This window comes from Mauremys reevesii, linkage group 11 (genome assembly GCF_016161935.1).
Source record: "Mauremys reevesii isolate NIE-2019 linkage group 11, ASM1616193v1, whole genome shotgun sequence".
Classification (NCBI taxonomy): Eukaryota; Metazoa; Chordata; order Testudines; family Geoemydidae; genus Mauremys; species Mauremys reevesii.
In genome coordinates this window covers 29,382,366-29,408,632 of record NC_052633.1, presented here as the reverse complement: position 1 = coordinate 29,408,632, position 26,267 = coordinate 29,382,366, and the positions used below count along the sequence as shown (strand labels likewise).

Sequence of the window (26,267 nt, the reverse complement as noted above, 5' to 3'; positions counted from 1 at the left end):
AACAGCATGGTGCGGACAACAACAAAAACCTATCAGGTTTTTCTTATTTAAAAGCTATTTTCTTGACAAAAACCAAGTGTAATCTGGTTGTAGAATTATTCACTTGTTCCTAAACTCAATGCTGTGCTAGAATAAATTCCAAAATTCTGGCATGTTATACGTTAAAGTCTTAAACATTTCCCCTCCTAACTGAGAAACTAAGCCTAGGGAAGGTGTTTTCAATAAACATACCTCTTAATCAAGTACATTTTTTGATCTAAAGTTGATGCACCACCAATGACAAGTTATTGTACATGCTTTTACAGCAGAGGTCAATTTGGGCTGTGAGTTTATTCCAGTATTCTGTATACATTCATAAATAACAGCTAAACAGTATGCATAGAAGGGGTTTTACTAATAAAACCAAGAAAACTAAACAAATGCACAGAAGAGAATAACTTCTTAAAAAAGCGCAAGTTAAGTAGCCTACAGAAATGTAGAAACTAACTTTTCATTGAAATCGCTCATGAAGTAGCACAAGGCACTTTTAATATTTACTAGAAAACTTACTAGAAATACACCTCTACCCTGATATAACACGACCCGATATAACACAAATTCAGATATAACGCGGTAAAGCAGTGCCCGGGGGCAGGGCTACGCACTCTGGCGGATCAAAGCAAGTTTGATATAACATGGTTTCACCTATAACGCAGAAAGATTTTTTGGCTCCCGAGGACAGCGTTATATCAGAATAGAGGTGTATATTTTTAATATCACTGCATATACTTTAATATGGGAAACAGACTGGGTTCAGTATTTTCTTATAGGAAGTTACTGAAGTATTCAAATAGGTTTGCCTTCGTGATTTATGAAAGCTTTGTGGGCCCAGTGCTACAGAAGCCTCACACCCGAGTAGTTCTACAGCAGGCAATGGAACTACTTGCAATTGCAAGAACTAAACTGAGCAAGTATTGGCAGGACAGGCCAGTTTTATTCTTTATTTCCTGCTATCTGGATTCAGACACCTTTACTCATGTCAAGTAGTAACTTACTCCATGAGCAGTCCCACTGAAATCACTGGAACTCCTCAGAGAATCAGACACTACTCACCAGGCATATGCAGGGCAGAATCTAATTCCCACGGAATTTTGATTAAACAAGTTTACTCAATACTTCCAGTCTTAAAATGAATAATCAATATCAAAAGAATTTGAAATTACTAAAAAATGTCTATCAGCAGCCTGTCAGGAAAAAAACCAAAAAAGGTGTAAGGGGAGACCTCCTTACATCCTGATATCTGTGATGCAGTTAATTCCTCAGCACAAAACTAAAACTAACTATAACATGCACACCTTTGGTGAAATGCTGGTCAATGGAAGAACTCCCATGGACTTCAGTGGGGCCAGGACTTTATCTGTTGTGCCAAATCAGAAAAAAAATAGTTTGTTGGGACAAATCTTGCATTTCTGAAAATTGAGCAGACCTGCCACTGAAGTCAATGGGAGTTTTGCCTGCCGAGGGTCAGTGTGTGTTTGGTTAAATCACTGAGCAAGGTATCACAGCTTGAGTAAGCCTGGGAGAATCAGGATGTTGAGTACCACAGAATTTTGTCCTATAGTTGGTCAGACCCATGGTTTGTAGTCAGGTATACTTAATACTTTTCTTTTGTACATCAAATCATTTGAGCCAAACCACTCAGCATCACTGGTTGGTTATCACGTATTAAATATGCTAATCATTTTAGATTGGGAACTTGCTCCTGCAAACACTGACACACATGCCTAATGTTTCAGGTGTGAGTAGTCCAGCTGAAGTCTCTGGTACTACTCACTTGAGCAAAGTTAAGCTTGTGAAAGATTGGAGCCTAACCCATTTAGTGGAAACGGTTGTTGCAGCCAATTATTTCTAGTATTCAGTTAATTAAAACAACATTAGCACTGATTTCTGTATTTTTTATTGTTTGATTTTATCAACACTAAATGCTTTTTGCTCCACACCTATTGCCAAAGTAAGATAAAGAGTTTGGGATTGATCCTCAGATCACTGAGAGTTTGACCTCAGTGGAAGCAGAATCATATGAGATTCTTCAGAGAATACTGTATAAATACAGTAACTGGCTAAAACACGGTGCCTAAAATAGATAGTATTACCATGTCTGAACTGCTACATTAATTACACACGGAAAATATATATGAACTAATACACCACATACAGCAGAACACATCCTCCCCTCATGCTGCCGATTTCTGTGTGATCTTTAAAATAGTGGTTTTTAACGGGGGTCTGTAGACTATGTCTAAAGGGTCTAAAGACAAACTAAAACCGGACTGCACAGAATTGAACTATATATGCAGATAATAGATTTCCAAAGAGCTCTGTACCTCCAGTTGAAGATTTTTAGGGATACGCAAATGAAAAAAGGTTGAAAATCACAGCTTTAAAGAAAAGATACAGCCAATAAAGCCGACTATCAATCATGCTGATCTAGATTAGTATAACTCCTTTGATTTCAATGGAATTACTCTAGATTTAGAGGCAGTGTAGCTGAGAGCATAACTGAGTCATTTATAAAGCATCATTCTTAATTGTTAAATCCCCCATAGTTGCAAATGAGTGACTAGGTTCCATGATATGTGAAGATAATCTGATGTAAATGAGAGTAGAGCCTGGCCCCAGGTAATAAATGTGAATTTATTAAGATAGTAACAACGCAGATGCTTCTATGATTTTCCAGTATTAGTACCCTCAAAATGTGAGCAGGGGCTAACTGAATTATTGCAGGACAAGTCGCATTTGTATCTCATATGTACACTGTCGCCAATATTATTCTCAACATAGATTTCCCATACTAGCATACATTTTCATGGGGGTTTTCTGTCTAATGATCCATGGCATCAGCTCCCCCCGCCAATCATACATACACACACATGCAGCAATTCACTAACAAAGGTAACTATCATAGGAATGTGGCTTCATGGATACAGACAGGAAATACTACTTCTAAATTAGAAAGTTTAATCCTCTCTAGGGCAAACAAGATTGATACCAAACTTTAGCGTCAGCTTAACCCTTTATACTAAAATGTATCTACTCCAATCATACATTTCCAGTTTTCCACACTGCAATAGCTTAATAAGTTGGGGAAAGGAGGAAACATTTTTTAAAACTGATCAACACAGAAGGAAAAACTAAAACACCAAAAAAAGAAAAACAATGCCCCTCCCAAACCAAAACAAAAAAAACCCCATAGACAACAACCCACCCCTCCCCCCGCCACACACACATTTGGTAGGGAAAGAAAACCTTGTAAAAAAGAAGGAAAAAAACCTCTCCAAAAACTGACAAACCAAAATTAGTTTTTCCTTAAAAATGACAAAACCCTTTTAATGTCTGTTATAAAGCAGCAAGGAGTCATTCTGGTCTAATTTAAATGTAATCTCTTTCTCCTGTATGATAACAATGACAGTGGGACTAGAAGAAAATCCAGTAAAGAAAACTGCTCTGCTTTTATCACTTAATTCTTCCTCTCTTGAAAGAACCCCAGTTGTCCTGAATTAGTTTTAAGGACTATTTCCCAACCAGTAAAGCCCTAATCTTCTCCAGATGCAAATACTGAAACCTGATCAGCTAATATTAGGATTTGTGAAAGAATCCTTTAAGGGCTGACTCGGGTGTCTTGTTTGTATCATCCTTTTTACCAATCCAACTTTTGATTAATTTGTTATATATTTTAACAATATCAGTTATAAAATCAGCTCAGCATTTGTTCACTAAAAACATAAACAAAGACTTTTTTTTCTTATAGCTCTACCTCTGCAGATTATCAACATGCTCAGGTTAAAAAAACAAGCAGTTCCTCCTTATAATATTAATATCCATTTTAATAAAATCATTCAGATGCCACAGGGATGTCATTCTTCTTTAATAATACAATAAATCTGTTTTAATCTGTACTCACCAAACACAGTTCCTTTGGAAAAAAATTCAAATAAACTCTTGGATCCTCAATTTGATTTTTGCCTTTCAATTTATGAAAGAGTGTGATTCTTCCTCCTCCCCCCAGCAAGGTGGCGAATGATAAGAGACCTACAATCTGATCCTGCAAGCTGGGTATAATCCAGTTTATCAGAGTCTGATGATTCTAATGTAAGAGGTTACTCTGGTCTTCTGTGGAGAGGGGGGTTGCTCTGAGGAGAATTGGAAGGGTTGTCAGAATGTAAGTGATCAGCAGCAGAAGGGAAACATCAGAGCTTCCTGTTACATCACTCTGACCCCGCCTGCATTTAGTAGTATTAAATTTCTTTCTTTCTCAAATAGTACACCCCCGGAAAGCAAGCTCCTCTTGTATTCCCACACAAGAACTGGAGGCAGCCTGAACACTGACATGTTTCATGTGGTATCCAAATGTATTGTTCCTAGTGAAAGCTAGTTTCCTTTCATCTTCACTGAGATCTGTTGAAACTTGCCATCCAGATAAACTAGTGCCTTGAAGTGAATCTGAAAATATTCATTCTTTCCCCAGTTTAAAACGAGTTCCAGATAAATAAACCAACCTAAATCTTTACTCATAAACAAATAATTTAGGACAATAGCTGCGTTCTTACTTACTAGCTCAGTGACCTGACCGTCTCTGACAGAATCCTTTCTACAGATGACAGCACTGTATGTTACTCTAGGCATTTGATTGTTAAGTGCTAAGAAGATATACCCAGAAATAGTTTAATATTGGAAGAATAAAATTATGTTAAAGATCAGAATCAAATCTCCACATGCAGATAAATATTAAATTAAAACTACCAGGTTGTTCTTGTCTCACCCTCCCCCCTTTTTTTCAGTTGCAAAAAATAAAATAAAATAAAATTGAGATTGCATGAGTGCAAGAGAAAATATCAAGGTGTTGCCGGCACAGAGGTAACAAAGGTAAAATAAAATAAAAATGGCCATGTGGATCAGTGCTGGACAGAATTCAGACCTACATTTTCCAAAGTGGCTAGTGATCTCAGAAAATGTTAATTTTTGGTTGCCCAGCTTGAGAATTCTTGAGAACATACAAGTTTAGAGCTTGAGTCTAAGATCACTGAGGTTAATGTAAGTCTTTCCACTAATGTCAATAGATTTTGGAACTGGGACATGACTTTTTGAGGTGCTGATGACTTGTCCTCAAAATATCAAGTCTCTTTCAGGTGTACTAAACTGGCCATCCAAAACTGTAGGCTTCCCAAATCAATAGATATTTTGAAAATGTAAATGACAATGCCATAATCCAAAACAAATGGGAGCTCAAGACGTTTTAGACTCCAATCCTGCTAACTCTCACACACAAGTAGTGCCATTGAACTGAATGAAACCACACATCTATGTAAAGATTCTCATGAGATAAGTATTTGCAGGATTGAGACTTTAATGGCCATCTGCCTCATTTGCATCTAAGTGGAGCAGAGATCTTAAATCAATGTGAGAAATGTTTGAGAATAAAGTATGATCAATGTATGTCTTTTTAAACAAACACACAAACTAAGAATTGATATGCTAAATTTCTGGCCAATGCAAGCAGAAATAAACTAGACACTGGGTCTGATTCTGAACTCACACTTATGTAAATCAAGAGTAACTCCACACAGGACAATGGCCTTACCTTTAGTGTAAAACTGGCTTATAGTTTTAAAAGGAAGCGGTATCATGGAAATATGGAAGTGCCTAGACCCTGTTCTCTAGCAGCACTGCTGGGCTATAAAGAGCTAGAAAATAAGGAGAAGCAATTTGAACCTGAACACTGATGTGAAATTAGTTCTTTGTCATGATAAATATCTAAGCAAAACATACAGGAATGTAATAATTAGTACGGTAGTTATGTAGATTGAGCTTTTCACTCTTTCTTTTTGGGAAGCAACTAACCCAAGCACGCAGAATTGTCCATGGAAGCAGAGTATGTATAAAAAGAAGTGAGTGTTTTATTACCTGAACATCTCTAAAATTCACAATTTCTCTTTGGCAAATAAAGTTATTTCCTATAATTGTTTTAAAACTAAGAGCTCCAGCAATATTTAGCTTACTGTAGATGTGGTAGGATCACCAAAATCTGTCAAGGGTCTCAGCCTTATGACTACACCCAAGACTTGATGATCCAGATCAACTTTATAAAAAGGAAAAATCTTGGATCATTAGGTCCTAGGTTTAAACATAAATCTGAGCAGCCAAAAGATTGACACCCTACCATATATATAGTAAGTCTAACAGAATCAATATATACAGTAAGTTAAACAGAACAGGTTTGTGCACCAAAGATTTGCTAATTCAGAGCTCTTCTGCCAAAACATATGAAGTAACACTATGTGAATCAACCAAGCACAAGAAACAAGACACAAAAAAGTTCTTATATCATGTTAACAGCTATGAACTATACTGGAGAAAACCTTTTTAAATCGGGGCAGGGGAAAACATTACTCTCTAGCTACCTAGAAGACTATGATATGTGCAGTGTAAAGCTGCCATCTAGCGTTCAGCATTCACCCGTACATCATTTAAACATCAGTTTTCATTGCATAGTTTGCATGACGAAAACATAGTTGCTGGAAGGGGCTGCACAGACCACTTCTGATAATATAAGAAATTACCGTATACAACTTGTTAGGCCAAACACAATGTGAACATGAATGAGGTTTGAAAAAAGTTCAGATAACTTTCTTCCCCATCCATTTTTAGCCATTTTCTGGTTCTAGACATGAGCAGAAATACGAAGGCTGAACACATGCTGTTCACATGTTATTTTCCTCCTAAATAAAACTGAGTTACCTATAGACCAATGAGAGACTATTTTTGATAGCTCTTCAGATTTGTTTTGTAGACTAAATGTTCTGCTGTACATTCAGAAAAGGTTATGGATACAACATGGGTACTTTCTCAAAGAAACCCTCCAAACTCTTTGAAGTTCTGATCTCTAACGTACCCAGTTTTATAGACACAAAGCATGAAAATTTTCATGAATTATTTCCTGCAATCTATCTATATTTCATTTTATTTTTAAACTAATCCAATTTTAAAATGAAGATAACACCTTAAGGAAATAGCTGTGAGGAACAAAATTTACTTGCAGGTTAATATGCAGGAACACGCTGAATCTGGAAGGGCAGACATCTTATTAAAATGTAAAGAAATATACTGGTTCTTAAAGCGGGTGTGATGGTGGTGAGAAGAGAGAGAAGAGAACTACGAGAAAAATAAGTAGAATGGAGGAAAGAGAATACAGATTAGAAGAATAGTAGAAGTGATGGGGTGAGCATATTATGAGAATTAAGAAGTGAAAAGAAAATAAAAGTTCTGAACAGAGTCTAAATTTACTTCAAAATAATCTGAATGAATTCTGGCTAAAGAAAGGAACTGATGAAATATTTTAAATGCCAGGAATATGGTTATTGGTGTCACTAACATAGCATTCAGTTTTCTGATTTTTGTAACCTGGGGCTAAATCCCTTCATTCTTTCCATCAAACCAACTCTGTTATCCAATAAAGATTCAGCATTCACTTTTAACTGTCTTTGTGGAGCAAATGTACCTGTTGGTGTCACAGAATCACAGTGTTGGTGCTCTGAAACAGCGCTGAATGAAGTCAGGCAGGATTCTAGTGCAGCATGTTTTCCTTCAGTGCACATTCTCACCAGGGCAAGAAGCCTGTTCCTGGGTCTGACCTTGGAGCATTCAGCAGCCCTGTTAACACTGTGAGCATCCTGCAGCGAGTCCACCTGGATGGGACGCCTGGGAAAGCCTTTCACCCCCCCAAAGGGCCATGCATCCCAACTTTGCAGTCAGCAGTGACTCTCAGCCAGCGTTGTAAAACAGAAGAGTTTATTAGTTGATGGGAACACAGCATAGAACAGATCTTGTTAGTATAGAAAGCAGGAACATTCAGCAAATTCCATCTTGGGGGATCCAGAGCCCAAAGCCCTGGGCTCTCCCCCAGGAGGCTGACCAGCTTCCAGCAGCCAGCCCTAGTCATGAGCTGCTGCCCCGTCTCCTTACTTTGTCTCTTTTCTGGGCAAGCAGGTCACCTGGCCTGCATGTCTCACTTTGTTTTCCATCTCCTCCAGCTACCTCTGTATCCCCGGCCATCAGTTACCAGGATACAGATATAGGATACCCCAGGCAGTCACAACTGCCCCTAGGGACTCTGCAAGGATCACACACCCTTGTCCCACCACCTAGACACTTGAATAATACATAAGGGAAACTGATGCACACAGTATTCAGACAAAACAATAAGAACATACCCACTTTGTCACCGTTGATTACTCTGAGTTTAGTTGCTCTGAGAGCGTCACACTGAGCAGAGGAAGAGGTGCTATCTGAATGAGAGAAAGGAAAATGAAAGGAAGCTCTGTTGTGGATAATATCCGGGGACAGACAGATCAGGCTATGGTGGCTTTCCCTCAGAAGGATAAATAGCCAATAAGGGATTAATTTGTGGGAACATGAGTCTTTTCCGATGTTAAATGGAATGCAAAGAAAGAATTTTTAAAAATCAAATACTAGCCCTTACTGCTTAAGGAAACAGGATAGGTGGAGGGGAACTGTAATAACACTTCCCAGATGACTGATGCGTGCCAAAATCCTGCACATTCAAAGAGGGATGACTCATGTTCTTCTGGGGTGAAATCCTGGTCCTATTGCAGTCAAGGGGAGTTTTGCCATTGATTTCTATGAGGCCAGGATTTCACCCCAGCTGTGCAATACATGTCTGTCTGATAATGCCGAACTCCTTTTTCTGGATGGAAACACTGGGTATTGCTGAGTCACTTAACATTATTGATCCTACTCTTCAATTCATTGCTCTTCCCTCTAATGGAGAACACTTAGAATCAAATTCTCCAGGCTGCTATAATTTATGCCAACCATGGGAGTCACCCTGGACTGTGGAAGAACACATTGAGCTTCATACCATCTCTGCACCCTCTCCTCCTGTGGTGCACACTGTGGCCTTCACGCATAGCCCTTATTTTGTTTACCTACTGCAACGTTCTCATAGATATGATTTGTAAAGCAGCAAAGGATCCTCTTCAGGATGAAAGAAGCACGATAAATGTAATCTTATCATTAATACCATTCTAATAACAATGGGCCAAGGTTATGCCCTGAAAACTCCTAAGTAGTCTCCTCTGTAAACCGTGTGGTGCGCACTGTTGATCTGCACATGGGGGATTGATATGGGAGCAAAAATCAGTCTGGGGAGAAGCAGGTGGACATCATCCCCCACCAACACTGCAGAGCTCAGGGCATAAATGAAAGATAGCCCCAGGTTATATTAGATTTTGACATGCCAAATGACCACCTTTCCCTCCCCTTCATCCTGTAGAGGGACTGTCCCTTTAAGCAGGGTTCTGTGAACAGTCAGCAGCTGAGGAAACCTGATGTCAGGATTCCTTGGCGCAGTGGAGGGAGGAGAATGAAGGGATCCCGTTTCAAGCAGGGAGGCAGAGGTTCAGCTCTTCAGAAAACAGGACCAGTTTTGTATATTTAAAATATTTCATCTTTTAAAAAAAAGCTTTTTGCTTTTTTACGATAGACAGACCAATCCTGCAAGTACTTACTGCTGCACATAGTTTTCTATGATATGGTGCATCATGTAGGAAGTGGTGTTGGCTTTAACTCCCCATAGTGAGCATAGCACTCCGTTCCCCTGGGGGAATCAGTGGCAAGCCAAGGCACAAGGGAAGAGGGGGTGTCAATGATACTTCAAGCCCACTCACTCCTTCCTTGGGCTGCCCTCTGTCAACTGCCCAGCCTCTTACCTGCAAGCTGATCCATGGTGATCCCTTCAGTGGGGCTACTCACAGTAATAAGCACTGTACAATCCAGGAACGGATCCTTTTATCTGGATCACTTTCCCAAGTGAAGAGCTGCTCTCCTTATTTGGGCAGAAGGGGAAAATAGATTTAAAATGTAAACAATTCCTGCATTGCCTTGTTAGTGGTGCGAATTAATCAAACTGAGGTTCTGCCAAATTGAGCCATTTAATTATGAAGAGTGTAAGAGAATATTTCACATGATAACAAAACACCAATATCATAAACTTTTCCATTTATTACTATGCTACAAAATCCAGATTACCATACAGAAACAAATGCACGGATAAAAGAAGAGAACAATGTTTCATGAAACTCCTGGTTATTACAGTTTTAAAAGACAACAGGGTTAACAATATTGCAAACAATATTTAGCAGATTTTCACTTTTATAAAAACCACACAGTAAAGACAGGGTTTTGCATAAAGTGAAAGTCTGATTTCAGCTTTCACTTTAGTAACAATGCTTTGGATTGAAGAAGACACATACACAATTAATCCACTTGCAATATGTTTTCTTAGTACATGAAGTAATAGGTGAAACTAATATTTGTCTGATTTACATACTACGGAAGGTCCCATTACTTTAAGCTTCTTTACAGTCTCAACATTGCAAACGGTGACACCCTGGGGTTGCAATGGCAGCCATGGAGCAGACTTGATGGAAAAGAAAGGATTTTCCCTAAGAAAAGACAATGCAAATCCATCTTAGAACTGCTGCTGGTTTGAGAACTCTGCTCTTACTACTAAAGAATAGGGGCCTGATGCTCGTTTACACTAGGGCCCCTTTATACTGCTCTAGCAGTGTAATGGTGCCTTAAAGGGATATTGCCAGAGTGGTATAATGGCCCATAGTGTAAGTGAGAACCAGGCCCAGAATATCTTAAAATGGCATTTTTGAGCTCCATGTAGCACTTCAGGATGATATCTCTGCAGATCTCATATACTCTGCAGGATTCTGATGGCTGACAAACAGTGCTTGGATGGGTGCTCTCCAAGACAGACCCAGGTGCTCCAGAAAGTAGGGTTGGAGATTCAGTAGGGGGCAGTTTTTCCTTTGAGCTAGTACTAAGCCAACACCTCAGAATGCTGCAAGGGGGGGAGGAGGGAGTCACAACCCTGCTGGAGGGGCTCATTTTCAGCTAAAATGAAAAACCAAGATTCTGTTTCCCACAATTGTGCATATCGCTATATTACAATGATTGGACAAGACAGTTCTGATACATACAGTTAAACTCAATGGGAGTTTAGCCTGCATAACCATGCAAGATCAGGCCTTCTAGCTGCACTTATCATTACTAACTTGCCCAGATGTCTAATAAAGTTATCTGCTCCATTACAATGCAGTTCATAATCTGCACACTTTATGACTAAGCTTCCTTATATAATACTGAATATGTTTCTCATTCTAGGTTTGATTTAACATATTTTCATCTGATTTTCCCAGTATACTGAATCTTTCAGCCAAAGATCCTAACATGCTTCACTGGGACTGAGGAGTGCAGTCATAATGTGATTGCTGGAGCAAGTTATGCTGTTGGTTACCCCAGTGTAGACTTTGAACTGCAGTAAGTGAGATCAGAATCAGACCCATTACACGTGGGGAGAAACGACACTATTGATCTTCACTAGTTATTGGAGTTATTCTGGATTTGCACTGGTGAAGAAGAGCTCAATTTGGTCCAGTCAAGCAGTTATCACATTATAATTCTTTGCTCCTCACAGAGTTTTATTAAAGATACAAGACTAAGGCATCATATTTTCTAGTGAGTATTTCAGTCCTAGAAGCATTTTTCAAAGCAGTAGTAGCACAAAATGTAGCAGAGGACAAACAATACAAAACACATAGGCTTCTGAAATCACTCAGACAACTCATACTAAACAGAAGGATGGTTCAGTGGCTGAGGCACTATCTTTGTACATAGCAGACATAGCTTCAGTTCCTTCTTCTGCAACAATTTTCTGTGTGACTTGAAACAGTCACATAGGGCCAGGTATTTAAGTGCCTAAAAAAGCAGATAGGTACCTACTGGGATTTTCCAAAGTACCCATCTACATTTTTAAGCACCAAAATACCTTTAAAAATCTGGCCTTTAGTTTCTCTGTTTCAGTTCCCTGTCTGTAAATCAGTGATAAGAACAATTTCGTATGGCTCAACAGTATAGTGAGGAAAGGTATATTTATGAGTGTGAGGGGCTCACATATCATGGAAGTAGGGCCATATCAATTAAGATAAGTATTCTGAAAACCAGTTCATTTTTATATATACAAAGCCTTTATTGCCAAATGATAAATGCTCTTTTTAAAAAACAAACAAAACCAAACCAAACCTATCCAGCATCTATTATATTTTCAAAGGGACAGGACATGTCATGAAACCTTTAAAATGCCCAACTTACTTACAATTTTTTGTAAATAGACAAAGATATACATGCTTTATGGGGAACTATTATCTTGTCAGCCATGTCTCCATTGCCACAACAAGGTGAGGCTTGATGACTTCAACTGTAGAGATCGGTGTCCCTGATATACTTTGGGCTTTGTGAATATCCACAGTGACATTTCTCCACACGTTTATGACTTGAATATTCTCTTTGTGGTCTTAGTGGGACTAACTCTGATCCTACACCCTATTTACAGCAGTCTGGCTCCACGGACTCCAGCAGAGTTAAGACCTGGTTTACACAATGTATAATAAATGAGATCAGAATCAGGCCCAGTCTCTCTTTTTAGCAATAGCTCTCTATCTGTATTCAGGAATGAATTATTCATTCTCCTATATAAAAAGCACTATACGTCCTTTTGAGAAGAAAGTTTCCAGAGGGAGACAAACAAGACAATAAAACAGACTAGGTGAAGCCTGCCTGATCTTTGAATCATTGTGGCTCAGATATACACCCACAGTCTGTTTTGTCCTACCTCAGCTCTGTTGGTGAGTGTACGTTGCCAAACTGCATTCTTAACTAAGTTTATCAGAGAAAAATTAAATGCTGATCACTTAGCACACATGAAAGAGGAATACAAAACAAAACAAAATAGATAAGCCATCCAATAATGTATAATCAAATGATCAGTACAGTAAGGAGTTTCAAAATGCTGTCGTTAATACTTTTGTTCACAGATGAAAGATAATGGAGTAGTTCACATTTCTCTTTTATAACAGCAGAAGTTATATCCTTTCAATGATGATTTCATCTTCCGTCACCTTCACTGGCTGTTTCTTTCTTTTTCGCTTGATTTTCAATAAACCTCTTCGTCCTTGTTTTTTACTGAAATCTAATGGCAAACAAAAATTAATTTTACATGCTGTACCAAATAAGACATCCATATCATATGAAAATAAAGAAGGGCCAGATTCTTCTGTTACACCTGTGTACTTCCATACTAGAGTTACTACAGATTTACACTGGTGTAGCTTAAAGCAGAATGTGTGCAATCAGCTGGGATCATGGGCCTGATTCAGCTCTTACATACACTGGTGTAACTCCACTGACTCTAAAAAGGAGTTAAGTCTGATTTACAGTACTGTGAGTGGACCTGATCCAAAGCCCACGATAGTCAATGGCAAGAGTCCCATTGCCTGTAACGAGAGTTGGATCAGACCAGTGACAACAGAATTAGGCCTAATGTTTCTTAATGACTCTAATCTTTTGAAAAAAAAATCTGTACTATTCTGCAGTAAGGTAGATGTTCTATGGATCCACACATAAAACTGCTAATGAAGTCAATGGGTGAAATTCATCCCTGTACAGAGATCAGCACAAGGCCTTGTGACACATAAGTCTCATTGATGCCCTATTTGGAGGGCTTCAGCGGTGCACAGGGTTTGCGCTCACCTTCTGTATAGAGCTGACTTTCACATGTGTAACTGAACGCACAATTTGGCCCTTTGTGCACAGGCAGTAAAGTGGATGTCTCATCCCAAAATCACATTGAGCATCCCCATTTTATTTGTTCCAGTGAAGGTTGATTTACCACCATTATTATTATGCTGATTGTGAACATCGAGAGCCATGTTACAATGTGGGGGAAGTATGCTTTCCTATTTACTCCAATGTTCAGGCAGGGAAGACAGAGACAGAAAGAACTTGTGTAAGAGTCTTGAGATTTCACATCAGCACTTCTTTCCCACAGTGACAAATGAGCAAACCCAAAAGCGAGTTCATTTTACAAAGTTGATCACTTGCTACTTGGGGCAGATGGGGCGTGTTGGCACAACATGGTATTACATATGTCTGCATTTTATAACTGCTAAGCATTTAGGATCAGATTTTCAAAGGTATTTAGGTTCTTAAAGATGAGGATAGGCACCTAGAGGGATGTTCAAAAGTGGTTAAGCAAGTTAGCAATCAAGAGAAGTTAGTTACCTAATGGGATTTTCAGAAGCACCTATGTGGATTTTTAGGTGCTTAAACACCTTTGGAAATCTGACCTTAAGACCCTGATTCAGCAAAGTGCTTTCATCATGTGAGTTGTCCTATTAATTTCAATGGAACAGAATTACATACAGGCTGAAAGTTAAGCATGTGCTTAAACGCTTTATTAAAAGAAGGCCACATAATTCCAATTAACATTACAACATACTGTGCTGTGGAGATAATCATTTGCTGAATTTAATAGATCGAGCAACTGATTAAATGTTTGTTGTACTACAGGCATATTTTATTTGATCAATTATAAAACATCTGATATGCAATTCTTTGCTAGAATCATAGCACTTTTTTGTTATCTTTTCATTGTTACGTTTCAGCAGACCCACTAGTGTGAAATGTTCAGGCTCTGGACAGCAGAAGCTTAACTTCTTTGCACTGTTGATTTCCCTACCTTTCTTACAGGTCTTCAGACATGAGTTTTTGGAGGTGAAATTATTTTCATTCCCACCGCACCCACTGTAGCTAAATGGATGGCATCTTCCAGTTGAGTGATCATAGAAGAATCTTTTCTCATTGGCTTTGCAAAGGCCTCGATCCGCAGGAGTCATGCAGAGAGAAGGGAGAGGAGGTGGTTCTAAAAACATTGAGAAAACTTGGTTAGAGGCACCATTGAGTGTCTGGTGCTGTTTCCTTATCTGTTATGTTAAGTGTCACAAATTGGAGAGTTTAAACACATACATAGGAACAATGTGAGCAAGCCCTCCCCTCACCCCACCCCAATAAGTACATTAAGGCAATATTAGGCATGAGTTTTTAATCACACAAAGCTCAGGAAATTCATAGGTAAATTTCATATCAACTTTACTTCTGCCCCGGACATGTACAGTATGCATTACACTAGCATCTTTCATTACATGATCACACAACATACTAGGGCAAATTCTGTCCTCACATTTGAAGCCTAAAAAGCAGAACTTGCCCCACTGCATATGTAGTAATACAAAATGCTTCATATTTTCAGCTAACATTATAGAAAGAGGTGCTATTTAACATCACAGGTGAGAAGGTTTAACTGACACACCTTGCAAAAAAAGAGGAGTAATTTAAACATTGACTATATGAAAATAGTACCTCCAAAACGTTACTAGACCTAATGAAGTGACTGCTCCTCAGAGAGTCTGCACACCTTCAAATCACTGAGGGCTGATGGTGCTCAGCACCTTGCAGGATTGGGCCCCGGCTGTGTAGATTTGGAGGGCTAAACCTAAGGTCAGAGTCAGAACAACATTGCCCAATAAGAAAATTCCAGACAGAGCAGACAGTGTGATTGGCAGTCTAACCAAGAAGTGAAAGGGAAGAATAGGCGCAACAATCAATACAGAAGCTTCTGGAATCTGGTGTTAGTAGTATGGCATTTACGTTTTTAAGGTTCCAAGCAGAATGTTGCTGTCTTGTTATTGCTCTTATTGTTTCTGTGTTACTTCAAGTGAAAGGGTAAGAGCTGAAGCTCTGGAGGATGGACAAGTGGTGTCCAGAATGACTGGAAGCTGAACCAAGTCCAGGGAGCTCACCAAGGCTGGAAGGAGCATCAAAGCTTGGAGAAGCAGGATGACCGATCACCCCAGATAGGCTCAGGCCTATTTCAGAAGCCAAAGTGAAAATTATGCATATAGTTTCTGAAGGCAAGAAGGCTGACGTTTCAAGGGAATCGGAGCCATTTTATCAGTCTAAACACTGTGATTCCTAAGTGGACGGTGAGAAGCCAGACAGAGATTCTTGAAGAAGCCACAAGGCTGGAGAGCTGGAAATGCCAGTTCAGAGAAAAGAACAGCTGGACGTTTTCAGGAGAGACTGCAGTATAACAGAGCCGAAGGCATCCTGAAGATACAGAACGATGAACCAGACAAGCTGCATCAGGCTACGAGGTGGCTAGAAATGCCCAGAAATGCAAGCTGAAAAAGAAAGGAAAAAAAAATGAGTAACATTTTACGTGTTTTACAAATGTTCTCATTACCAAAAATATTTGCATATAAAGTATGATTAGCTAACAGGTTTCCTGGATAGCTTTATGAAAAAGAGTGTGAAATACTGCTGGGAAGGAATAAAAATAGTAATTGTGGAGGGGAGGAAAATAACAGTAAAATGGAACTAGAAATTTTTAAGCGACATTAAGAACATTACAGTGTTGAACAAGAATTCTTTGAATGCAAACATTGAGTAAAGAATTTTTAATTGTATTTTAAGGTAAATGTAGTCTTTTCAGGTTTCAGTATGAGAATAAATGTGTTATGTATGGGATGTAATCATGTAACTAAAAGGGTTCATTGAAACTGCTGAGAGAGAGAGAGAGAGAATAATTAGAGACTGCATGAACTGTGTTTGGAGTGTAAGGATTGTTATTCCAGAAAGAACAAATGGACCAGTGTTTTGTGTCTGACAGATCAATGACAATGCTTCATACGAAGATTAGAAAAATGCCAGCAATATGTTTCTTAGGAGTTTGCCTACATAAATTGCACTGGTTTAACTAAAGCTGTGCTTTTTAAAGTGGTTAAGTTAAACCAGTGCAAACTCCTGTGTGGACACCTTATTTTGGATTAAACTAGGTTTATTTTAAAATTAAACAGGAATAGGTTTAAATTAATTTTAAATAAGTTACGCAAAGCAAAACAAGAGACTGTCCAGATAAGTGTATGCACTGTTTTAAAATAACTTTTAGTTTAATAAACTGGTGCAACTTTCTTGTGTACACCAGAGCTAACTGAGCAAGTTTATGCCAAGAGTGAATTTCATCCTGACCTCAGCTGGAGATGAAATTATGGTCTGAAACACAAAGAATCCTTCAGGAAGCAGTAAAGACCAACATTCTTACCTATGCTAATCTGGGAACTTTTGAACCTGGAAAAAACACAAAAGAAGGGCGTATCAGTGACAACGGGTAGATGAGACTGGGATGTTATAATATTTCACAGAGTTTAAGTTGGGAATATAAATTACTTGCCTGGTTTGTTCATCTTCTAGAAAAACTCCTTGCCTCAGGGAATTGTCATGCTGCGAGCAAGTGTGCCCTGGGAATTAGTGCCACGGGGCTGACCCTCTGGGAAAATACCATGACCATGCATGCAGATGCCCCAAGAACATGGGTTCTTCACAATGATTGAGAGACAGCTAACACTTTGTAAAGCTCATATTTCCTTTCCATAATGGACTCTCCCTGTGGAACTAGGGTTGCCAACTTTGATTGGACAAAGATTTCACCACATGACATAATCTTTAATTAAAGATTAATTTTTAATTTCTGGAGACTCCAGGACAATTCTGGAGAGGTGGCAACCCTATGAACTCTCCAACTGCCAGCTCATGGATATTCCTGCATAACTTTCCTCCTCCGATGAAGTAGTTTCAGTTGACTAAGGACGGTCTAATCCAGGTATGTGTAATACACCCTGCGGAGTGACATCCAAACGCTATTCAGGATCCTTTCTAATTGTATTGTTTCTAAAAAACTATGCTGCACATTGTCCAAGGTATTTTGTAAAAATAAAAATAAAAAGACTAATAGTTACCCAATCCTCATTTAAATGGATTGTCACAGTCTTCAGGATGCCTGCATATCCCCTGCATTTTGTGCAGCTTCATGGAAACAGCCAGCCTGTGAAAATCTGTACCCTTCATCTATGTACAAAGGCAACTCTGCATGAAGGCCGTAATTAAGAAAAAAATGTAATTATAAAAAGAAACAAGCTCTATTGTGGATTTCATGTCCCACAATTATACCAGTGATTAACGGATTTTGATTTTAATATACTGACTATTGTGATAGTCTCCGTCAATGTGAGACTGACACAATTTAAAAAAACATGTTAGAAGTATGTAACCACATTTGCACAGTGTGTCTCTCTCTCCCCACCCGCAGTGGGTGGACCACACAGAGGTCTGGACAGCCTTTGAGCTACCAAGGCTAGGTCTTGTTGCACAGGCAGTAGACACTAATTGATTTAAAAAAAATATCAGTGAAGCACAGGCATCAGCATGATCTTTACAAGCCTGCCCAGGATCCTGGGTACTTACGTGGGCAGCTAGCCTGCACTGAAGTCCGTGCTGCCACAACTTCACTGCTGTTGGTAGGCTAGCTAGCTTGCTTATGTCTACACATTCTGCAATCACACCTCTGACTGCTCTAATTAGGTGTCAGACATCTAATTATTTTATGCTTGGAACTACAGTGTTACTCTACTGGCACTTAAAATAACATTATGGGTTTGATGCAAAGCCCACTGAAGTCAAGGCAGTTTTTCCATTTGGGGTTTGTGTGCAGATGGCTGGGTGGTGGTGTTCTGTGATATACAGGCAGCAGACTAGATGATCTGGTGGTCCCTTCTGGCCTTGAGCTCTATGACCCTTAAAGACTTTTGGCTTTATCCTCTAAATTCTTGTTCTCCTGTTTATCCAAACCCCTTCATTTCTGCAGGTTTTAGATTTCCAGTGACAATTTCATAAACCTGGACTTCCTATGTTTATTATTTGCCAGATAAAATGTCCCATAGCTCAGTACCATGTGGTCATAAACAGGCAATGAAAGAATCCATTGTATTGTACACATGCAAGGAACAGAGCGAAGGCTTCTGAGTAGCGATGGCGGAAAGTGTTCCAAAAAACAGCTTTCCATCAGAAACTGCTGATACAATGGAATAGAAACATTCCATGAGAACAGGTCAGTTCTGTTGAAGCTTTTGACAGAAGCCAGGCCTTGGCATCTGGGTTACCCAGCTCCCTGGCAACCTGGCAGTCTGCCTGGTGGGCTCCTGTGGAGCCCAAGCTTCCAGGCTCCCCAAAGCTACGTGTGGTTGCCTGATGAGAAGCCAGAAGCTGGGAAGTTGGAGATCCTTGGGTGCTCAGACTGGAAAGTTTTGAAATTTGTTGAAAAACAGGGAAGGAAAGAGATCCACCACTGAACAGGGACTCTGTCCTATACTTGAGGGCTGGACACAGGCTGTTTGGACTCCTTTGCAGGAAGTAGCCAGCTCACTCATTCTTCCTCCATCCATGGATATGGTCCAAGAGCCAAGTGTGACACAATGCACGTTTGCTGTGTTATCTTTCATATATCTAATAGTTTCAGAGATACCACCAAACTGTTCCCCGAGCCCTACTTTATTGCAGTACCTAAACTTCGGTCTCAGCTTTCTGGTTGTCAGGGAAGAGAAAACGGAACAATCTTCACATAAATTGCAGAACTGTTACAATGTTAACCAGATAATCAGATCTTGCATCCAACAGACCAGATCTGTGAGTATAAATTGCTAAAGGTATGTTAACAAGTAGAGCAATGCCAATTTACCCCAGTAGAGTGTCAGGGCCATGTTTGGAGAGAATCTTTTAGTAACAAGAATAGGAATTGACAACCTGCATAATTCCATATGAACTGTGCTGATAATTGGATTTCACTCCTGTACCATGTTTAAATGGCACAGTGTAGTGTGGAGAATATCACAAGTCAGCTTCCCCCTTCTGTTCCATCAGAAAATGAAAGGTTTGATTCTCGGCTCACTTTCTCTGGTTTTCCAGCAGTGTAAAATGAAGTTACCCTGTGATTTACACCCAGAAGGAGAATCAGCCTAAATGATCTTTTCTGTCAGCAGGATGATCATAGTGAGCAACACTGCAAGAAGTTTCAGATTTGCACTTAAAGAAGAAATATAGCTCCATCTAGAAATAGAAGAATTCAATTCTCTGTATGGCAATAGGTTTGTTGGTAGCTTATTTATTTGATGTTTCTGCAGCTTCAGATCTATCACCAACAACACATTTCTTTCTTTGAAACAGAGATTAAATAAATGTTCAATGGTATGTTAATATATTTCCTATAATGAGTGATTCTGTGGAGAGCATTCTTTATTGGGTCCATAACATGCCCATTTATTTAAAAATAGAAAATGCTTTAGAAAAAAAAATGTGATTGATTATGCCGTCTCATTTTCACACAATTGTTGTGTGTGAGATTTTCAGACTCACATAATTAGTAAATATATCTCAAGGAATTCACATGCTATTATGACTCTGTATTTATGCTTTCTTGTTAGAAAAAGCTTCCACTTATGTAAGACTTTTCAGCAAAATAATCATCCAAAATGCTGTCCTCTCTGCTTCAAGCTTAGCTATTTCAGCAACTGTGAGTTGCTGTCTCAGCATCAAATGCTGCAAACTAGTACCCAAAATAGACAGAGTCACAAAAGCTTATCCTCAGCCCAACAGTGAATATCATCACGCAAGAAATGTAACACAACACAAGCGAATAAATATCCAAAGTTTATTATCAAAATCTTACTAGGCAAAGAGCACTGATACATTCCCCATCCATTATCTTATAGCCGATGTCAAACACCAAAGGATCAGTGAATGCATTAGCCATCACCCAATCTCAGGAAGTATATGTGAGTACAAGTGCAGAAGACCATCAGAAAGACTTGGTGAGAGAGATCAGTCTTTTCCCAGCTGTTGCGTATTCCCTCTTGTACAACTGTGGATCACAAATTGACATGCCTCAACCACATTTACCTTTCAAAGCCTGGACAAATTCTCAATTTCTAATGCACAGTCCTCAACTGTGGAAACTTGTCCAGAGCTAACGTCAGAGTCGAAGGGCCCGAGGCTTATTTGCATTCAGTTGACTCTACACCTCTCTGACAGCCTTGAAATGGATACAAATTTAATTTACACCCATGTTACTTATACCCCCTTACCAGAGTAGTGTAAAATGGTTTTAGTGTACATGAGAATCAGGTCTGATAATTTTATTGGTCCAAATTCCGAAATCTGGTTATGGCCCCTCTGGACCATTCAGGTGGCTGAAAGGGTCTGTAATCCGGCTGCAAATCACCAGCAGAGAATTCATTTGGCATAGAAGGAAAAAGCCAAGCAACTCTTGCTATGTATGGAAGGCAGACACCCTGGTCTCTATGTGGGAAAAGCTCAGGTAGGATCAGACATGGCTCATATTTATTCACTTCCTCTTTCTCTGTCGCCATACAGTAACTGAATTTAATCTTTCCTATGGTAATTATGTGTCTCACATAGTCATTACACTTAAAGAATAGTAAATTTTAGTGTCTCTTACATGTCAATGTTTACTCCAGGCCATAGAAGAAAACTCTTCAGTCTCTACCATACAAATCATGTACAAATAATTTATGTTTTGCGGCAAAGCATTTCTTAATGTCTGTAGATCTCTAGATAATATTTTCTTTACCCCTTCACTTTCAGAGGAATTGTCATCTCCATTTGTTTTACCCATGCAACTTCAAAAGGAAATTCTTACCCAAAAGCCTTGGAAACTCACTGGGCTTTGCAACGGGAGAGCTATTGTTCATCATGATGGGGTGTTCTGCATGTTGGTCTAATTGCAATGAATTTGCTGAAAGAAAAATAGAGAAATAGTGACTAAAGGGATATCTGGACAGCCTAGACCTTGAAACTAACATGTGACTAATATTGGTTTGACTGACTCCAAGTGTGGAATTAATAATACTAAAAACCAACCTTCCTGCAACCCACTGGTATTTTTACCCTATGGGATTGGTATAAATGCTATCCTAGGACCACTCTGTCCACCGAATAATTTAAGATCTTATCTGAAATTCATTATTTTAGTTGTTGCACTGCCAACATTCTAGTCACTGCACATATAAAACTCATTCATATGGCCCTTATCCAGATTCAGGCCAGAAACGAGGCATGATATAGATCTGTTGAAATCAGTGGAGCTAAACCAATATATCCCACATGGCCCTGTATTTTTTCCATTAATTGTCTTTTGTATTATATAAAAATTTACTCTTATTTCAGGCATGGGGAAATGGACTTTTAATCAATGAAATTTGCATATGCACTAGGGATGTGATATCGAACACATTCATTTTGATTTAAAAGAATTTTTTAAAAATTATAATATTCTAAATATTTTTTAGGAACACTAGACAACGTTAATGAATATTTTACTGGAATTGTAAAGATGAAAATATGTACAGATATTTAACTGAAAGAATCAGGAATTCTGCAATATTCATTGGAACTAAGCAGTGCCAAATAACCAGTACTAGCTTTATGCTATTTAAACAAACAAACAAAAAAACACCTTAATTGTTCATGGCTAAATGCGCTGGCTCAATGCACTGCTTATTGCAGAATCCAGGTCCTTAATTTGCATTATACTCCTTCCCCACAAATCCCTTAAAACAATACCTTCTTCATACAAAAATAAAAATAAAAATGAGAATAACAACAACAAGAAACTTACAATTGTCCTGGCAGGCAATCTGGCATTCTTCCAAGGCCTTAAAGTTGTTCTGATTTCCCAGGCATCCACCATACTTGAACTTTTCACACTGCTGTGACTCCTTGTTATAGAAATATCTGGAAAAATAGCCTCGGCAGATTCCAGGGTCTTGCTCCATAAAACAGAAGTTGGGCTTTTCTGTTGAAAATAAAGATTGAGGAGTAAAAAATAACCCATGTTCTCTGTGATCAAAACTACAACAGAACTAGAAAATCTTTTTAAGAGAGGCCTGTAACTTCGGACTAAGGAGTGAAAAAAACTAACAAAAATTCCACACAATACTGCATTGGAGCATGAGAGCAAAATAATTTTGATTGCCTGCTCCTCACTTATCATACAGCAAAGCTCCAGCGAATTATCTCTGTGACCTGAAACACAAGATTCGATGACCAAGCAAAAGAAAGAAAGAATTGTGTCTTGCTTATCTTATCTGAATCTTACTACAAATTATTCACCACTTGATAAATGCATCAAGTCAGTATTAGTGGGAATTATAGAAGCAGAGAGAAGGAGGTATAAAGGACTAATGCTAAAATGGAAGGGAAGGGAAAAGGGGACATAACTTAAAGGAACAGAAAAATTCAGAGTATATTTTGTCTCAGACATTGAACTGCTGTACAATGAGATAGAAACCTGGGGTGAGGTTTAGCATCACTTTTGAATCTCAGTTAGTACTACATGATTACAGCACAAACCAAGAAAATATGGGAAAATCATACAATATTCAGACAAGATTAATCCAGAGATCTAAAGACCCATCATCTTGGGCTATGGCAGTAAAGGGAAAAGCAAAACGATCCTTGATTTTGTTAGCTTGTGACATAGCCCTAAGGTTAGCCTTAAAGTGTAGATATTCATTTTATTTGATTTTTCTCTAAAAGAAGTTAAGAAATAAAATTATGCAGGAAATAAAACCTAACTGTGATTTTGAGTCATTCTGAACTGTCAGGTACACATATTTTGAAATATGCATTCTGTATCTGATTGACGGACTAATTAGGTAAATGTATATTTAGGCAACCACACAAAACATTCATTATGCGTGAGATATAGAATAGTGAGAATGGATCTGTCTGAGCCACTGTGGCCTGCCAGTTGAATGTAAATGGTCAATTACACCAAGTAAATCTACAGTAATCCCACTGAAGTCAGTGAAGTTGCTTAGAATTAACTCTGGTATAAATGAAAGCAGACTCTGATCCATAATTTAAAAAGTGTCACTTATCAGACACACATTTGACCAAACCAGCTAATTCAGAACCATTATGGAATATTGTATATTGATATATTTATTATAATGTGTTACATTCAAATAATATTTATGAATTGTATTAATTTATTATTAACAATAATACCTATTTTATAAAAGCACCCATACCCTATATTAGGAATGCATAATTTCAGTCTGTCTTAGAAATAGAACTGGTTGGTGAAACATTGATGGAACCATTTTTCATCAGAATATGCAGTTCCATCAAAATCAAAACACATCATGAAATTAGGTCGATTACATCAGAATAGAAAAACATGAAAAAAAGTTCTGGCAATGTCCAAATGTCCCAGGTCAACATTTTCAGAACAAAACATTTTGATTTTTCATTTTGAAATTATTTTCATTTCATTTTTTAAAATATTTTCTATTATATTGTTATACTATTTTCATTTTGTCAAAATGACCCAAATTTTAAATGAAGCCACGTTTCAAAATCTCAGAATGCTTTATGAAATGAAACTTCCATCCTTCCCAGAGCTCTGCTTAGAAATGCTGTTGATGTCTTGTACTTAGCAAAGCTTTTTGACACACTTCATTGAGATAATGTGCAGATATCATCATTAAAATTTAAATCAGACTATCTTAATATTTTATTTTAAGTAACCAAAGTCAATAATCAAAAATTGTTTACTACCTAAATTTCATTTTACATCTGGGCTGTTTGTAGTTAGATTGAAAAATTGCATCTTCTGCCAGTAAATACATTAACAATAAAAGTCAAGCATAACATCATTTGGATTAGCATCATTCATACAAAATGCATCCCCAGGCACTTCAGAGTTACAAAATGCACTTCACAGAGGACAATGAAGTTGAGTGGTGTGGGTAGGGAGACACTATGCTTTCAGCTGAGAATTTAAATGAGATAGATAGTTCTTATATAGAATGGCACTAAAAGGCTATCTCAGACAATAAGCCCAGCAAAGGGGAAGGGTCTTTCACCAAATGCTGCACAACTACTCTTGGGAGAATTCTGTCAAATATTAAAAATCTGGTGCACAATATTTTAAAATTCTGCAAAATTCTGCATATTTTGTCAAAATAACAAAATATAATCACGCTCCTGCTGACAGCGGGAGCCTCAGCTGTCTGTGCCAGGCATTGGCAGGAGTGCTGGGGGGAAATCACTAATTATGTGGGGAAAAAATAAAATTCTGCAGGAAACATTCATTCTGTACAAATTCTGCATTGCACAGCGGCACAGAATTCCAGCAGGAGTAACAACATAATGAAAGAACAAAGAAGGACCTGTGTTAACTGAATTAAGGGAGCTGGCAAAAGATTGGATAATAATTCATATTGCTTAAGCAGCGGATCAGCTTGCTAGAAAACTTAAAGCTGATATTAAAATGTGCTCTTGTGATGAAATCTAGTACACTGAGTTTTAGCTCAGAGCTAATTTGTACAGCTGTCATAAGCCTTTCAAGATTAGCAGTTATGAAGGATAAGGTGATGATGCAACCTTGAATATAGCGCCATATGCAAATGCTATCATTGTGCATCTGAGGAGTCCTGTCCTTCCCCGGAGACTTAATATCCAAGAGTGTATTACTACAGAAATAGTCAACATTTAATACTGTTGATGATTAGCTACAACAGCTGAGTTTTGCAGGGCATTTGCTATCCTGTCATGGAAAGCATGGAAATGAGGGTTAGATCTTCAGGGAAATATTGCCAAACTTCTGCAGCATCTGTGGAAAGTCAACTTTAAGGACCCCATGGTATAAAACTGGGCCCCTTTTCCAAACTATACTTTTTATATTAATTGATTAGCTATATTTGAAGAATAATTGGTTTGAAAAAATACCAGAATATTAATTTACAAACATAAAAAATGAGAGTAGTTCACTACATTTATACTTGTAAATGTGCCATATCTGTGTGGAGTAACATCCACTCCAAAACAGCCCCACCTGCATCGCCAAGAAGAACAGTATGTGTATGCCCATGCACACAAAGGAGAAGAGGGAGAAGAGCTGGTAAGCATAGGAAGAGAATTTACTAGCAACATAAAATACTGACTTCTATGAAGTTAGTGGGGCTATTTGGCCATTTCAGACCACAAAAGGCCTCAGACTACAGTGGAATCTTTGACGTCAAGTGGATAGGCAGCAATGAAAGGATAGCATAGTGCTGTGCTTCTTCTGATTACATTTGGGGTCTCCCTTTATCACAGATTAATGAATATATTCATGTTCGCTATGAAAAAAAAAGTTACACTCCTGGGGCAATGGCAGAAAATGTGGATGTTTTAGAAGCTCTGAGTTTTAATGGTGTTAGTCAACTCAATCAAACTGTATTGTTAAGCCACTACTGTCTAATGTTTATTTCTTACCTGAAAGCACAGTGGTCTGAACATGCAAATACAAAATCCTTTTTATTCACGACTATGCAAACAATAATCACAAGCATACAGGATAAACAAACTATAATTGTCAGCCCACTAACTCCCTAGCAGAGGAAGTACTT

The 26,267-nt window shown here is 38.4% G+C and overlaps 2 protein-coding genes across 5 annotated transcripts in view; both read right to left on the bottom strand.

Annotated features, from left to right (window-relative positions):
• CALCRL (calcitonin receptor like receptor) overlaps positions 1–4,174 on the bottom strand; it is a 101,324-nt gene extending 97,150 nt beyond the window's left edge. Inside the window, exon 1 of the mRNA XM_039495297.1 lies at positions 3,941–4,174. The gene's annotated coding sequence lies outside the window, so the exon portion shown is untranslated. The remainder of the gene's footprint in view (positions 1–3,940) is intronic.
• A 5,862-nt stretch (positions 4,175–10,036) lies between these two features.
• Positions 10,037–26,267, bottom strand: part of TFPI (tissue factor pathway inhibitor) — a 147,154-nt gene continuing 130,923 nt past the window's right edge. For 2 of the 4 annotated variants that reach the window (XM_039494714.1, XM_039494715.1), the window contains exons 5-8: positions 22,487–22,663; positions 21,509–21,604; positions 14,642–14,842; positions 10,037–13,093 (exon numbers count right to left, since the gene is read on the bottom strand). In XM_039494714.1, coding sequence (XP_039350648.1) covers positions 12,987–13,093; positions 14,642–14,842; positions 21,509–21,604; positions 22,487–22,663 — 581 coding nt within the window. In that variant the 3' untranslated portion in view covers positions 10,037–12,986. Of the gene's footprint in view, positions 13,094–14,641; positions 14,843–20,486; positions 20,711–21,508; positions 21,605–22,486; positions 22,664–26,267 lie in introns of those variants that run through there. The other 2 variants (XM_039494717.1, XM_039494718.1) reach the window with 2 other exon arrangements.